Source organism: Oenanthe melanoleuca, chromosome Z (genome assembly GCF_029582105.1).
Source record: "Oenanthe melanoleuca isolate GR-GAL-2019-014 chromosome Z, OMel1.0, whole genome shotgun sequence".
Taxonomy (NCBI): Eukaryota; Metazoa; Chordata; class Aves; order Passeriformes; family Muscicapidae; genus Oenanthe; species Oenanthe melanoleuca.
In genome coordinates, this window is record NC_079362.1 from 66871068 (window position 1) to 66888051 (window position 16984).

Here is a 16984-nt window from a genome sequence, read left to right on the forward strand (position 1 = left end):
ACCAGGCTTTGCTCAGCGCTGCCGAGCAGAACACATGGACAGAAACTGGTGCGCGGGAAGTTCCACTTGAACAGGGGGAAGAATTTCTTTACTGGAACAGTTTCCCAGAGAGGCTGCGGAGTCTGCCTTATCCGCGGTACTCAAGAACCGCACGGACGCATTCCCGTGCCGAGCGCCCCAGGAGAGCTGCTGGAGCATTGGCGCTGGTGACTACATTTCCCGGCGCTCCGCGCGGCGCCCGGGCGCTGCCGGGACGCGGCGGCGGCGGCGGCAGCCGGGGCGGGCGGCGGGATGCGGCTGTCGGTGGCGGCCGCCATCTCGCATGGCCGCGTGTACCGGCGGTTCGGGCTCAGCCCGCGGTCGCGCCTGGACCTGCTGCGGAACCTGGTGACAGCGCTGGTGCGGCATGAGCGCATCGAGACGCCCTGGGCGCGGGCCGACGAGATGCGCGGCTACGCCGAGCGGGTGAGCGGCAGCGCCGGGCCGGGCCGGGGGTCGGCTGAGGCGCCCTGACCCGCCGCATCCTTCCTCACCCACTATCTCCTTCCTCACCCGCCGCCTCCTTCCTCACCCACCGTCTCCTTCCTCACCCGCCGCCTCCTTCCTCACCCACCGTCTCCTTCCTCCCCGCAGCTCATCGACTACGCCAAGCGGGGGGACAAGGACGAGCGCGCCATGCGCATGGCGGATTTCTGGCTGACCGTAAGTACCCCATCCCCGCAGCCGCCCCGGCCCGCCGCGGAGCCGGGGCTGAGCGTGCCGCCCCGCAGGAGAAGGACCTCATCCACAAGCTGTTCAAGGTGCTGGCGCCCCGCTTCCAGCCGCACCCCGGCAGCTACACGCGGCTGCTGCAGATCCCCAACCGGGACGGGCTGGACCGCGCTAAGATGGCGGTGATCGAGCTGAAGGGGAACCCGCTCCCGCCGCTCGTCCGCCCGCGCCGCGACTCGGACAAGACGCTGCTGAACCAGCTGCTCAAGGGGTACCGGCAGGACGCGCAGCGGGCCGCCGCCCGGGGCACCCCGGTCTAGGGTCCCCCTGCCCTGAGCGGGCTCTGAGGGAGCTGCCCATGCCCCAGCCCCGGGGCTGGCCTGGGGCACGGGAGGGGAGGGTGATCAAAGTTGCCGTGGCACGGGCTGAGTTTGCTGCCTGCTTCCAGTGGTTTGAATGGAGACTCAGCAGGAGAAGGAAGTCAAGCTAGGAGACCTGATGATTGATATTTTCTGTGTAAATAAACTTTGTTCAGAAAGCTGGTTTGCTTGTGATTGAGTTGTTTTTGGAGAATAATTTCGATCAGAAAAGACTTTTGAAGTTATAAAATCCAAGCTATGACCAAACACCACTGTGTCAATCAGACCATGATGGCCCTTAGTGCCAATCCAGTCTTTATTTTGACACCTCCGAGGACCATGACTCCAGCACCTCCTGGGCAGCTTATTCGTGTCTATTCACCGTTTATGTGAAGAAATTCTTCCTAATGTGCTACATAAACATCCCCTGACTCATAGCTTATTCCAGAAAAATGGATTTGCTAACAGTGTGTTCTAGGAGCCAGTGTTCAGTGTTTCAGGTGGGAAGTTTGGTGAGAAGTAAGATACTTCTACTGTTTAAAAAGCACTGACAGCAAATGGGATGGTAACGCTGAGCTAAGTCCTATAAAGAGATAACCAGAGAAGCTTATTATGAAGTGGTAACATAGGCACAAGTCACAGTAATCTAGCAAGAGCTTGGCAGACACCCCTGCTTGAGAGGCAGGATTGCAAGACATCTCTGCATAACTGTTAGAACAAAAAGGGGGAGTGGCAGAATTGTTCACTTTGTCATTAATTTCAGGTACAGCTAGTACTTGAAAGTCCTAGCTGTAACTTTGAAGTGGAAAAAAAAAAAAAAACAAAACCAATCCGAATGTAGAATTACAGGATAGAATACTGTGAATAGAAAGTTGTAAAGGACTTCCAAGAACACCTGGCCTAGCCTTTTTTGACAAAACACAGTGGGACCAGTGTAGCTTCCTAAACCTTGTTGTATTTCTTCCTCTCAAGTTTCACAAACTTAAGAGATTTAAAGAAGTGGCCCTGTGTAGCAAGGTAATAGTATGGAAGGACAAAGAACCCCCATTATTTATTCTCTCTTTGAGATGCTTATCTCACATAGTACCAGTTCTGTTTTAATAACAGTAATTTCTCCAGTGAGAAATTAAAGATGGGTGGTACTGCTTAAGGAAGAAGAAAAAACAGTCAAACTGCTACAAGGTCAGTGTTCAGACAGACTTTATGTTTCTAATAATCTTGAAATTGTTTTCTTTGCAGTTGACCATATTCAAATGGCTGTTCTCTGAACCCAACTGCTGCGCAGCTTCCATTTTATTAGAAGTCCATCAAGAGGCTTTAACAAAATACAAAAATACCTTTAAAAACACATTTCATGAGGGAAAACAAGTCACACTCTCATCTGCTTGACCTTAAGTTAATAATGAATTTACTAAAGTGCAAAAAAGCTAGAAGTTTCTAACCTAAATTGGGGAAAATCCTTGATATATGGTGGTTTTTTTTTTTTATGTACAAATACTTTTTTTCCATTATCTATGAACATTAGGGTGGCTAACAAAGCATTATCTCACAAACACGGTGTATAGTCCTTCTCAATTCAGTGCTACTAAGTGTCCCTGAACATTTTATAAGATTGTGGAAGCTTCTGCCATGAGGGTGGTTGTCCTGCTAATCTGTCTTGTACTCAGGTGGGTCAGGCTTTCAGCTGCCTGTAGAGGAAAACAAAGGGGAGATTCACAGTTAATTCGGGAAATTTGTCCATATTATTCCCTTGTATCCTGGCTGCCAGCATCAGGCCACCTCATCACCCTTATAGCCACACATGGGTCCAATGGTCACTTCTATGTCCTGTCCACTTCCACCTCTGGAACATGAACGCCTACCTGACTGCAGCTTTGAGACTCTGGTACCAGTCATTGATCTCTTGTTGGTTGCTGGACATCAACAGCAGTGTCTTGAGTGGAAAGGAGAGCTGAAAGACAAACAGAATCTGTGGCATCCTTTGCCAAGGCAGCAACTGCAGTAAAAGGAAAATCATCGCCACTGAATTCAGTCACTGCATGCTGATTTTCATTCTTTTCCTTCCCAGACAAAAATTTAGCATTAATATTGGGCAAAGCCATAGGCTGTACAGTACAGAACAAGTGCCAGTCTTGTCCATTGTTTCCAGTAGTAGTTGACAGCTCACTTTGACCTGTTTGGAGGTGAGCAATTAAAATTCTCAGCAGCTCATCCTCCAGTTTTCTACCATATTCCAAGCTGTCCCTAGGGATCCTTTCACTACCATCATCTAGAGGTCACAGCTTTCTCTAAGTGTTTTTTGTCATAGCTCACAAGAGAAGATCTAACGCAGCCCCAGGTGCAACCTTGGAAGAACTGGCCTTGAAAGCCCTACAGAAGACACTGGTCTCTGTCAAGGAATCTGCAGCCCTCAGGGAGTTAGAAGCACAATATCTATTGTAATAACATCCACATCTTATTCACTCTCTGTTTTTCTATATATTTTCTGTAGTCAGTAATGCTATATATTCATTGTCACGTGGCTGTGGGGCTGCCCCCCAAACCTGCCTCCTTACCTGAGCTAAGTGAAGCAACCAGCAGCCTGTAACCCCAGAGTGTGCAGGAGGCTCCATGCCATGAAAGGAAAAGTACCCATATCACTCGAGAAGGGAAAGGTTGTCCTAACCCAGACTTGCTCACTGCATTTTGTCACCACTGTCATCAGCTTGGTCCCGCTGCTGCTGAGACAGCTGGAGACCTGCTTCCAGGTCTGACTGCACTGGCACTTCTGCCTGTCACAGGTGGGAAGACTTACACTGAGGAGCCCTCCCTGGCTCCATGTGTGGCCAAACACTTTATCCACTGAGCACTGGTGGAGCGGGTAGACAGCTTGGCAGGACAGCTTGTTGGAGTTGAGCAGGTGCAGTGGGTGGCAGGGCTTCGCTGCAACGAGGATATCAGAGAACAAGAAGAACATTCTGCGCTTCAGCTCTTCTCCCTTGGAAGGCACCACCAAAAGCCAGCCTTCCCGGATATACCAGCGTCCTGGGCATGCCAGAAACAGAGACAGCTGTGAGCTATCAGGGAGGGCAGGCAGGAATAAAAAAGTAAAGGTAGCAATGAGACAAACAGGAATACAGGGTGAGCCACCCTTGTAGGCTGCTGTGTTCTAATCAATTCCAGCCACTAGAAGGCACTGGATGTCAGCTGGGTCCAGCCCAACAGCACAGATAACACACGGATAACACGTGTGCAGAAGCAGTAACCAGCCTGAAACGTTTAGTGAATGAGGAGCAGCTGAAGTTGTTACAGATCTGCTATGTTAATTAAGGTTATATTATCATATGCAAGTTTAAAGTGCGCAGAACAAAAACATGGTTTGAGAACAGTATGCATACCTTTGAATTAACATAAGCTTTCAGAAAACACAACATGAACTACTTTAAATAGTGCTGCCCAGTTGTTTGTCATTACTGGTATAAAAAGCTAGCTTCAGCTTTGAAAACTTACCGTTTTTTCCTTGTTTTGTTTGTGTGTGCTAATTAAATAAATAAACTCAAAAAACCTCCTCAAAACAAACCAAAACCATATTTCACAGGTCTTCTAACTATATATAGCCCTACGGTAGCCAAGAGATTACAGATTGCAGGTTACTGTTCTAAAGAGAAGGCATGAAAGATAGAAAACAAGAAAGGTCTGAATAGGCAACCTTATCAACCTGTCTTGCAGAACAGAGTCCAGTGTCATCCACCTGTGAAATTAATTGTGATAAAAAAAGAGGAATAGAAAGCAGGAGGAAAATAATCAAAACAATTTGATAAGCCTAGCTGGAAGCAGCAATTAAAAAAAATTAATAATGAAATAATTAAAGCAGGACTTTTTACTAAGATTATTGTGGAAGATAACCATCAACCCATGGGAACTATGAGGATACCTGGCAGTAAGATTATTTATAAAAATGCAAAGCCATAACAAGGTATTGCCACCTGATCTTGTTTAGAAAACATCTGCTAGGGAATTTGAGCCACTCTTTTATACCTTAGCTTCTCCATGAGTTATTAAATACCTTTAAAAAAAAAAAAAAAACAAAAAACACCCACCAGCGTGTTGTTTACATTATAGATTGTGTCTTATTAGAATTCTAGTCACAAAACAAAGAAGCAAGTAAATTCTTCCACTGGAACCATTCCTCTTATCTGAATAAGAAACTGAGGAAGAGAAGAGTGAGTGCAGGAATCAATCCAGATTTAAAAAAAAAAAATGGGAGGAAGGTGTCAGAAGCATGGGGGGCTGGACTGGGAGCTGTTTTCCTCAGGGTTTGCTGTGATCACACTCGCAGGCAAACAATCTGACCTGGTCTGTACTGGAAGTCTTGGAATATAGATCCAAGATTCCAGGTCCAGGATTCCCAGGTGTACAAGTTCTAGGAAACTGTTGTGAAAGAAGGGCAAGAAAATATCCCTGGGGAAACTCTGGATGACAAAGCAATGTCCTCAGTTAAGGAGGCAGTTCTGGCTGATACACTATTTGTCCTGATTATGGAAGGCAGCAGAAAAGCAGGGTCTCCTCACTGGGAGCAGGACATCTCGGAGACACTGGCAAATGTGAGATACCCATCTCCAACACTCCCCCTTTTTTCTGAATCTACAGCTTTTTATTTTCTCTCCTATTCCTTCCTGGCAATAGGACACAATCTTAACTGTCCTGCAAAAGTTAGCTTGCTTCTGGAAAGCTGGCCCAAACTAGCAAACCCCAGCTGCCTCTTACATTTCTGTTTCTCATATCCAATGATAACTATGTAACTCCAGCCAATGGAAAACATGACTGTAAGAGTTCTCTGTCCTAGATAATGGAAATGCCTTTACTCACCCTCAACACTCATCCTACTGCGTCTCAGAATTTTCAGAGACCAAAATAATCAGTGGACCAAACACTTTCAAACAATGGCCATCTCTGGTCTAGTGAAACTGTTTTGGGGTGTTTATTTATTTGTTTTCATAGAGTTATCTTATTAGTTCTAAAGTTAGTTCTAACATTTATCAGAATAACTGATTTGCCATTTTACTTACACACTAGCCCAAGTGTGCCCAGGCAGCCCCATACATGCTTCTGCTCAGTATAAGTAGAGCATACCTGTGTGACCTCCCTTTCACCTGGCAGCACCAAAAGGATTCTAAGAACAGGAAAGAGAATTATAAATTAGTTTTCCTATTGACCAAGAATCTTTGAGAATGACCTCTGATAAGTAAACTTTGTTCTACCTGTGCTGGTTTGGTTAGGATAGAGTTAATTTTTCCCATAGTAGCTGGTATGTAGTTGTTTTGGATTTGCACTGACAACACCATTGATAACACAGGGATCTTTTGTTTATTGATGTGTAAGCACTGCTCAGTATCATTTTCTGCTCCTCAAGCCACAAGTGAGGGGGCTGTGAGTTCACATGAATGTGGGAAGGGTCACAGCTGGGACAGCTGATCTGAAATCCCCAAAGGGGCATTCTAGATCATATGGCATCATGTTCAGGCTGTTATGCTGGGGAAATAAGAAGGGGGAGTTTTAAAGTGATGTCTCTTGTCTTGCCAGATAACCACACTAATGTGTAGTAGAGCCCTGGCTAGAGCCCTGAACACCTCCCTACCTGTGGCAAGTGGTGGATGAATTCCTTGCATGGCTTTGTTTGCACAAACAGCTTTTGCTTTACTTGTTAAACTGTCTTTAGATCAGCCCGTGAGCTTCTTCAGTTTTACCCTTCTGAGTCTTTCCCCATCCCAGTGGAGAAAGTTTTTTAATCCAAAAATCCACATTAATTACAATCACATTCACGAGTGTGCTGAGGTTCTTGTCTTACAGACCTTCACACACAGTGACTTAAACACTCCTCTCCAGCTGCAGCACTGTACCTGGATAATCTCTGCAATAGCAGAGGTGAGTGATTTTCAATCAATTTTTGTGGACACTGCTGAAGTCCTAGACAAGGCCTTGTTCTTTTAGCCAGGCCTTTCTTAGGCCATGAACTTTCTCAGCTCCAGCCAGGATTTTTCCCAGGCTAGAGACTTTCCCTCTACTGTAAACATAAAACAAAGAATCATACAAGAGACAAACACCTGCTGGATCCCTGAGAAAGCCAGAGAGAAGAGGTGTCTCCTTCTCTTACAATGATTTGACTGTATTTTGTTTTGCACAAACTGCCTTGTTTAAAGCAATGGCTTCCTTCAATAAATTGCTCTTTCTTACACCAAGCAAGAGAGTGTCTTGTTGCTGTTCTTTACACCACTCCGTAATCTTTCTCACAGCAACAAATTTTCAATTTTATAATTGCCTAGACTGGGCACATTTCTCACAATATTTCATACATAGCTCAGAGTGTGGTCTGGGCATGGAGAGCACCCAGTTACATAAGAGACCTCTTAGGCATTTAAATGTTCTTACATACCAGTGACTGTGGCTTTATCTATCTCAGCTATCAACAGAAATACAGTGATTTCTGGCTCAGTTTAACCATGCAGATAAAAGAAAATTCTTCATATGAAGGGTGTGAGCATAATGCCATTAATCTTGTAGCTTAATGTAAACAACAACACAGTTCTTGTGCCCTTGACACTCAGGAATCTATGGAGTAGGGATAATACCACTACTTACACTCTGCCAAAAGAATTTAATGTCTCTCTTTTATTCCCACCAGGACTTACACTCCTGATCTTCCTAATTTTCTAACTATGTGTCATCAGCTTCTCCTATCTGAATGTCAGGCAATTAAGGTCTTGCTTATCCTTACTCAAAAATTCTTAATATTAAAAAAAAAAACAACAACTTGAAATAGTAGTCACATTCCTTTACCACCACCACCACAATCTGGGCAGAAAGGAAAAACTGGTTAGTGTGAGTTCAGTCAGAGATGAAGGAGAACATATGTCCATGTATCTCAGCATAGCAGAAGAAAAACAGAGCTGTCAGTAAGACTCACCTGGAGTCAGAACCTGAGTCTTTTGTCCTTTGAGCAGTTTCTGAACCCGAAGTAGCTGCAAGGAGTTCTCTCTCTTATCAAAGATGTCTTGGACCCAGTCAGATACATCACAAACAGATTTCACAGCCCCTGAAATTTTAGCAGCATACTCTGAAGTTATCACAAATGAATGTATATTTCACCTTATACATCTTGCTAAGAAAAGACAATATGAAATTAAGAAGAAAAGTTTTCAACCAAGTATCAACAACAGCTTTATTCAGGTATTTCTGTGATAGACTGGACTAGATCACCTCCAGAGGCCTCTTTCCAACCAACAATTCTGCAGTTCTAGAAAACATTTGCCAATGAAACATCAGAGAGAGGAATAATTTCCTGGATTTGGAAGCAAAAACAGGAAAATGCCCTACAAGTGGTGTTAACGGCTTGTAAAATTCACAGAAGCATTTAGATTGGAAAAAAACTATTGAAATCATTGAGTTCAACCTAGGACTGAACACCACCTTGTCAAGTAGACCGTGGCATTGAATGTCATTTTTTGAACGTTTTCAGGGACGGTGACTCTACCTCTTCCCTGGGCAGTCATTCCAGTGTTTAACAACCTTCCCAATGTCCATCCTGAACTTCCCCTGGCACAGCTTGAGGCCATTTTTTCTCATCCTCTTGCTGGTTACCTGGGAGAAGATGCCAATCCCCAGCTGGCCACAACCTCCTTTCAGGCACTTCTAAAGAGAGATCAGGTCACCCCTTTTCTCCCAGCTAAACATCCCCAGCTCCCTCAGCCACATCTCACAGGACTTGTGCTCCAGACCCTTCCCCAGCTCCATTGTCCTTCTCTGGACTCCCTCCAGCACCTCAGGGTGTCTCCTGCAGTGAAGGGCTCAAAACTGGACATGGGATTTGAGATGTGACCTCACTAGTGCTGAGCACAGAGGAACAATCACTTCCCTAGTCCAGCTGCCCACATTATTGCTGATACATTCAGGATGTCCTTGACCTTCTTGACCACCTGGGCACACCCTGGCTCATGTTCAGCTGCTGTTGATCAGCATCCCCAGGGCCTTTCCCTCTCAGCAGCTTTCCAGCCACTCTATCCCAGCCTGTGGCACTGACTGAGGTTGTTGTAATCCAGGGACAGGACCTGGAACCTGGCCTTGTTAAACCTCACAAAATTGGCCTCAGCCCATGGACCTAACCTGCCCAGATCCCTCTGCAGAGCCTTCCTGCTCTCCAGCAGATCAGCACCCCACTGAACTCGGTGCCATCTGCAAACTGTCTAAGGGTGCTCTTGATTCCCTCATCTGGATCCTCAATAAAGATATTAAACAGGACTGACCCTGCCCTGGGAACACCTCAGGATACAGTCATACATGAATGACACGAAATTTCCTAGAAAATTGAGGCATGTGGCCAAGAAATTCAGAGAATTGTTTGGGCTGGAAGGGGCCTTAAAGATCATCTTGTTCTAACCCGGCTGCCATGGGCAGGGACACCTTCAAATACATCACATTACTCAGGACTATATCCAGCCTGACCCTGAACTCTTCCAGGCATAAACAAATTCCTTGAGCTACCTGTTCCAGTGCCTCACAAGCAGCAGAGTTTGAAAAAAAAACAAAAACAGAGCTGCCATTTTCACAGGCAGTTACTTTATATTTTTATTCCTAATGTGTTCTCAGATATATCTTGAAAAAGATGGAGAAGGAAAATAGTAATCCACTAGAACCCCAGAGAGAGAGAGGAAGATTTTTTTTTCCTTTTGGAAGCAGGCAGTAGGTGGGAGTCAAAGTATTCTTATCAAGGAGTATATAATTGATCAAAGCACCAGCATTTACAGGTGGAATCATACTTGCAAGTTTCTGGTACTCAGCAGTGTTTGGGCTGGTGTTCTCCACCAGATCTCTGAAGAAATGCTTGTACCTGAGGTGGAGAGAGCAGGTTTAATTCATAAGACACCAGGAGCAGCAGCAGCACCTCCTGTTAGTAACAGCACAGTGGACAGCACTGAGGTGGGAGACAGAGTAAGCCTAATGAAGCAGTTTTGGTCACACTTTATTCACATTCATTTTATCATCAAATGCTCAACTAAAATAACCCAAGTATTTTGTACATCTGCAAACCTTTGGCTTTTCCTGGGGGATCCAATAGAAGCAGACTCATGAATCACTTTAGATCATGAGGCTCACTCAGAATTCACATAAACATGCCATCAATAAGCAACAGATTTCTCTTTGAACTATCTACTTTTAATAGCATATGAATGGTGGCATTCATATGATTTTTCCTGCCCACACAAGAAAATAAAGGCATTTCTAGAAGAACTAGGACCCGCCTTTCTCTTTTTTCCTTTCCAGTCTTTACTGGACAGGATAAGATCTCTGCAAATGCTTTCTCCCATTAAAGTCAAAAAGAAGGAACTTAACAGACTCACAAACTGGCAGAAATCATATGACCTAATGCATATGTTACCAGAGTTTTAAAGAAATTTGAATATGATAGAGCTGATTAATGAAAAAATTAGACTCACATTAAAAAAAAAAATGCTCACATTTTTCCAAATAGTTGTACAGCAACAAATATACTGCTGTTTTGCAAATTTAAAAAAAGTATCCAAAGAATTACGGTAAAAACCCACCAATCAGCTAAATGTTTACTTCTGCCAAGTTGATTAAAACATTACATGAAGCTACATGAAAGACTGTGGTATGATGTCTCCAACTTATTTTCAAAGAAATAAGGTTCTTAATCTGTCAAATTTGTTTTAGTGTGTAGATAAAATCATGGTTACAGTTAAAACTGAATCTAAAGCTGAAAATCTGGGCACCTTTATTATCCACACATCATCCCCAAGAAAGGGCTGCCCATGAGGGCATGCAGCACTCTCCTCAGGCAGTTAGTTTGTGTCTTCAAAGGGGAAATCATAAAATACCCTGACATGGAAGGCATCCACAAGGATCATCAAGTCCAATTTATGCCTCTGCATTTTTAGGACAACCCTAAAAATCAAACATGTCTAATGATGCTGCCTAAACATTTCTTGAAAACTGGAAGGCTTGGTGCCTCAAGATGGAGATGCAGCAATCCTGGGTGGATCTGTCTGGGCTCAGACAAACGTGATAGGCATCAAATCTGAGCAAAGTGTATGGCCCTGATAACCAGAGAGGAAAGAGAAGCTCTCCTATGTTCATTAATCTCATTTCTTTCCAAAGGCAGCCATCTACAAGAGCCACAGACTGCTCCAGGTCAGCAATCTGCACAAAAATTGAGCAAAAGCATCACTGGCAGAGATGACCACTTCTGCAGCATTTTAGTCAGCTTGCTTTCATTCAGGGCCAAACTCCCTGAGACTGCAGAAAGCCTCCAACTCTACCCAAGAGCTAGAGGAAGGAGCCAGGGCTAAACACAACTACCTTCCTGCATTCCCTCCCATCCATGTACACTGATTCCTCTTTACAGGCACATCCTCACGTCTGTTTCATTGCTGCCTCTATGCTCTGATTTTAAGACACAATAGGCAACTTTCATAGCAGCAAAGACTGTTATATTCATTTTTCCCTTCTTATGCTAATCCCTTGAAGACTCTCAATTGCTTACTTACTGGTGCAGCCTCTGCAGGGGCAAAGGAAGCAGATCCTCTAATTCCCTCCCTTGAAACTGAGGTCGAGTCTCCTGGAGTTTCTTAAACCGCCGGAATGACTTATTTTTTCTCACTTGCTCCTGTATGCAGCAAAAAAGGGATGTAGCTCTGAGACTGCAGGAAGAACTATGTGCCCTAGTCTGTACCAGAGCTTGGAACACTTCACCTTGGAGTTTAGGACTCCAGTCCCACAAGTATCAACTTCTTTTGTGGCTGTGGGCAAGCCATTCCCTTTCTCTTGATCATCCATTCCAGTGGTAATGGAAATAATCTCCTCTCCATACATGGAATTGAAGAAAAAGAGAAGGTTGACCCATGAAAACAAGGAGTGCACTTGTGGCCTTTTGCCATGCTTTCAAGAAAAAGCAATGCAGATCTGCACTCCCATCACCTTAAGACAAGCATTCAAAATGGTTTTTTCTCTTGAAAAATCAAAAGAGTGAATACATGCATGCAAAGAAAAGAGGGGGGAAACATCTCAGTACATTCTGCATCTGGGAACGAGCACAGACAAAACTGGGACTTGAGTGGTTTAAATTCCAGATACTGCTGTCAGGACTTCAGAATAAATATATATTCTCCAGAAATTTCTTTAAAACAGGTTGTATTTGAAGACATAGGTGGAAAGGAAAAAATTGTTTTCAACATAGGAAAAAAAATATGAAAGAAAAGGAAATCTCACTGCTAGGATTGGTGGTAGTGGGAAAGACTATGAGACCTGACAATTCCTAGAAAGACATCATTGTTAGTGAAAGCCTGAAAACTCTCAAGGCTTGCCAGGTAGGAAGGAGTGGGAGTAAATACAGAACTCTGTTTTAGAAATATACAGAAATATAAATACAGAAAACAGTGCTCACCATATGCACATACATACACAAACACCTGAAAAAAAGCATCAGAAATTTGAAGCTCTAAATAAGTAGAGAAGTTTTCACCATTTTATTGTAGAAGAAAGCCTGGATTTTGTCAGCCCAGAAAAAGTAAGAGCACTGATGTCTCCGGAAACAGAAGACAAATGGAAGGACGTGACAGTTCCACAGAATGGAAAAAGATAAACCATATGAAGACTAAAATAGATATTTACCTTCAAGGTTTTATTTGCCTGCTCCAAATTCTCAGCATAGTGGCCATAAAGATCCAGACTATGACAAAAATTTTCTAGTCCCGATCCCAAATTCCCTTTCTCCAGGTGAAGTGACAGAACACTGCACAGGGAGCAAAGATAGCTTGTGAGGGATACATTACTGATGGCATTTTCACAGCTCCCTCTGATCCATTCCTTTGCTGACCTGCCCTTACCGTTCTCCACCTCATATCCACCTTCTATGCCAAATTTGTGCTTGGAGGTCAGAGTAAGCCACAGAACACATTGTGGAGCAGACTTACTGAGCTTAAACCACTGTCCAGTAACTGGGTTCTAGGGTATTTAGGCATTGATACAGGTCAGGAGTTCCCTGGGGACACCTCCACATGCCACCAAGGCTAGCAGTGCTAGGAGTCAATGCCTGTTTTACAAGGTGTTAGTCTTATTTCCCCTAATCTTACTTTCTCATCAACACAGAGTCCTCCCAGTATAATTACAAGAATTGTAATTAATTAGTATGTAATTAATTGTCCACTTACTGGCTGGCTGAATATAAGGACTCCAGGGGTCCAAATATAGTTTCCAACACAGCAGGTTTCAGAGTCCCTTTGGCCTTTAAAATTGTCACAAAGTACTAAGCAGAGAGGGGGGAAAAAAAAAAAAAATCAAACAGGTAGCATTCACAAATCACCACAGAATCACGGAATGGTTTGGATTACAAAGGATCTACCAGTCTTTAAGTTCCAGCCTGGTCAGAGACACCTTCTAAGCCCCATCCAAACTGGCTGGTCACTTCCAGGGATGGGGCATCCACAGCTTCTCTGGGCCATCTGTGCCCATGCCTCATCACCCTCACAGTAAACAACTTCTTCCTAACATCTGATCTAAACCTACTGTCTTTCAGTTTAAAATAATTCCTCCTTGTCCTATTACTATGTGCCTGTGTAAAAAGTCACTCTCTCTCTTTTTTGTAAGCTCCCTTTAAGTACTGGAAGGCTATGAAGGTTATTAACCTCTGAGGTCACTCAAAGACCACTTGTGGCACACAGCAGAAGCCAGAAGTTGCATCCTGGCTTGGAAAGATATCCAATAATGTGACTGTCTACCGAAGATATCCAGCATCAGATGTAAGCCTTGGAGGTGTCACCATAACTGTAAACACATGCAACAGTATTACAACACTGAAAAGAATCTATTTCTGTATCCTCCAATGCATCTGTTTTTCACCACCTTGTCCATAATTTTTTTCTTGTCTGTGTCCCTACAGTTCATACATCTAGGGCATCTTACAGGGAGCTCTGTGTTTTGATTAAACAAGATTTACATCTGTGTACAGACCAAGGCCAAAGAGCCAAACCCATGAGCTATTGAATATTACAGAGCAGGTAAAAGAAAACAACAAAAAACCATTTTAGCCACAGCAGATATCCCAGGCATTAGGGATGTACCAAAGTCTTGCTCTTGTCCTTTCCCCATGACAACACAAATAAGTGTATGCTGTCTGAAGACACCCACATATCAGAAGGGGCAGAAATACTCACTGTGAGCACCAAATCCAGCTGCTCAAGGTATTTGTGCTCCGTTTTCAGCAGTTCCTTGGCTGTCCTGCTGCGCTTCCTCTCCCATCGAGCCCGCTGCTCTTCCACAGTGTTTGCTCCAACCACAAAAGGCAGGGGTGAGGCACTCATGGCACGTCAGGGCTGATACACAGGGAGGCGAAGGATCCTGGAGAGCCAAGCGAGATGGACACACAACAAAAGAATAACCTACGTCACAGGGTAGGATTCTGAGCTAAAAACTCGAGGAAAACTTTCCTAAGAAATAAGGAAAGTTGGTTGCCAGCAACCATTATTAAGAGTTTCCTTCTGCATTCCCTCCTGTGGGCACAGCGGCCCCGCATCAAACAGAGGAACACCATTAGAGAGACCAGACGGTGAAAGCAAGAATGGTACATGATGATCTGTAAGTAAACCTCAGTGTACAATCCCACAGTCAAACCACTGCTTCCTGTGCTTTGCCCTCCCCATTCTTTGTGTGAAATTCTTGTTAAATTCAAGCGAGTTTGTGGGTGGAAGAGGTACTGTGGATAGGAGTAGAAAATAACCGTAAGATTTTTCTTGCAGGGGGAATGTAGCAGGACTTCCCCGCTGCCACGGCGAAAGAGAAGAGCACACCCTTGCTTGTTTTCCCATTGAGGTTACTAAGAAGCAAGTGGTTTGTTTTGTTATTTTCTAACTGTATTTTGTGCTTCTGGAGGTGAGAGAGGCCGAGCAACTGCTGTGAATCAAACCAGCTGCACTCCTGCTACGCCACAGTATCATGATTTTGTTGCACAGAGAAACTTTGTTTATCACACTCAGAGAAAAGAGGCATGTTTTAGCCCAGTAGCAGTCAGATATTATTCTTTTGGTGAAAAGGCAGTTGCACACTTGCCCCAGCAGCAACTCTGCAGTTTCGCTGAGAGCTGGGTTACCTCTGGAAAGTTCTGTTTCCCACATGGACAAGATATACTAATACAGAAAGATGTGTCATCATAGAGAAGGAGATTTCTCAAACACCATCTTCCAGAGATATTTCAAATACGTAAATCAATGTCTGAAACAAAAGTTTCACATCAGACGAGTACCATGACTCATTTAATGAGTTGCCAAAAGTCCTGAGAGCTGAGGGACATGTGTAGTGTTATACAGTAGCAGCAGCTTCTCCAGAGGTTTACCCTCATATTCACTTACAGCACGACAACTAACCTAGTCAGGACAAACAGGGCAAACAGGGCAGACCCGGCGTGGACAGAGGCAGCACTGCAGGAGCACCACCTTAAGCTTAGCATTATTCCTCCCCTGAAGTGTTCAAAGCCCTGGATGGGGCCCCGAACAACCCTGTGTGTGAAAGGTGTTCTTGGGATTGCAGGCTGTTGGAAGGAGATGGTCTTTAAGACCCCTTCCAACCCAAGTCAATCATTATTCTTTTCAAGCGCAGTTGCAAAGTACTCACCAGTGTGGATTAAAACGCTGCCATTTGCAGAGCACCTCTAGCCCGGGTAGACTGCAGTCAAGATTTTCATTTGCAGACCAATTTCTTTTAACACACAATAATTAAAACAAACAAGTTATTCCAGGTTTGACCCTCTGCTGTTCGCATAAAGAGGTTCAAACACTCCCAATATTGCACAATATATTCTGTGCCAGTTCTGCAGGGTGAGGACTGTCTGCAGCCTGTGGGTACACTAGAAAACACTTCATCTGCAAGTGACAGAACTGCTCCAGCCTGCTTCTCCCCAGCTCACATTCAGAAACCACTGAACACCCTCTATTACTGTTAACTTCCTTATAATGCACCATTAGGAGAATCCCCTTCAGCATTTCTAAATTTTTTGAGTGCCGTCAAAAAAATCCCCTCTTCTTACTGCAGCACAGCCTCTCTTGGTGTCTCAGGAGTGTAAACAGAGGGTGGGTCAGCTCCAACGGCCACATGGCCCCACATCCCACACTGTGAGATAAGAGAACGTGGAAGGAAAAGGGAGAAGCTCTGGAACCCACAGCCAGTCCTCAGCCACCCTGAGGAGTAAAGGACTAAATACTGCAGGAGTTAATACTGAAAGTAAAATACGTACCTAGCCTTCCTTCAATTCGCCTGTGCTGCAAGGACATTAAAAGTGTATTTGGATCAGTCAAAACCAAGGCTATTACATTTTTTCAGCAGAGATAGAGAAAAGATCTGTTAAAAGTCTTGCAGGATTGAACAGAATGTTTTTCTTGACCAAAAATGGCGCATTTTACTCATTATCAGGGTTCTGAATTGTTTGTTTGTCTAGTTTTAATCAAATTAAATATGTTTTAAAGAAATAAATGTTTCCAGGAAAAAGAAAGGGAAAAAAAAATTAAAAACCCACGAGCACGCTGAAAAACATTTCTAAACGTTAACCAAATGTTTTTCATGAATTCAGGAAATACTTGGTGGAATCAGGGACTAATTTAGCCAAAGGGATCTTTGTGGGTCATGCAGCTGAGCCTTGTGACCGGAATGGGGCTACCACCGAGCTCAAGCCGAGCTGCTCAGGGGTTCATCCTGCCCAGGACCTTTCCACGGGTGGAGATCGGGACAGCGACACCGGTCGCGGTCCCGGTTCTGGTTCTGGTTCTGGTCCCGGCTCTGGCCCGGGGCCCGGCCCTGGCGCCACGCCGCCCCCGCCGCCCGTTACCTGCCGGTGCCGCCGCCGCCCCGCGTTCAAACGGGGCCCCGCCCCGGCG

At 44.6% G+C, this 16984-nt stretch overlaps 2 protein-coding genes across 4 annotated transcripts; one reads left to right on the forward strand and one right to left on the reverse strand.

Moving 5' to 3' along the window:
- Positions 1–244: 244 nt before the first annotated feature.
- Positions 245–1253, forward strand: MRPL17 (mitochondrial ribosomal protein L17). Its single transcript, XM_056513388.1, has 3 exons — positions 245–465; positions 634–702; positions 771–1253. Exons 1-3 carry the CDS (start codon positions 292–294, stop codon positions 1029–1031), a joined length of 504 nt encoding a protein of 167 aa, XP_056369363.1. The 5' UTR covers positions 245–291; the 3' UTR covers positions 1032–1253.
- Positions 1254–2253: 1000 nt separating this feature from the next.
- Positions 2254–16960, reverse strand: ARHGEF39 (Rho guanine nucleotide exchange factor 39). Of its 3 annotated transcripts, none has more exons than XM_056513385.1 (11): positions 16936–16960; positions 15729–15812; positions 14276–14459; positions 13274–13368; positions 12735–12855; positions 11612–11730; positions 9863–9933; positions 8014–8142; positions 3865–4094; positions 2933–3021; positions 2254–2758 (listed from the first exon to the last, which is right to left on the reverse strand). In XM_056513385.1, exons 3-11 carry the CDS (start codon positions 14420–14422, stop codon positions 2743–2745), a joined length of 1017 nt encoding a protein of 338 aa, XP_056369360.1. In that variant the 5' UTR covers positions 14423–14459; positions 15729–15812; positions 16936–16960; the 3' UTR covers positions 2254–2742. The 3 variants fall into 3 exon arrangements, with proteins under 3 accessions (XP_056369360.1, XP_056369362.1, XP_056369361.1); XM_056513387.1 differs by lacking the exon at positions 16936–16960 and adding an exon at positions 16348–16909; XM_056513386.1 differs by lacking the exon at positions 16936–16960 and having other exon boundaries at positions 15729–16909.
- Between the last annotated feature and the right edge of the window lie 24 nt (positions 16961–16984).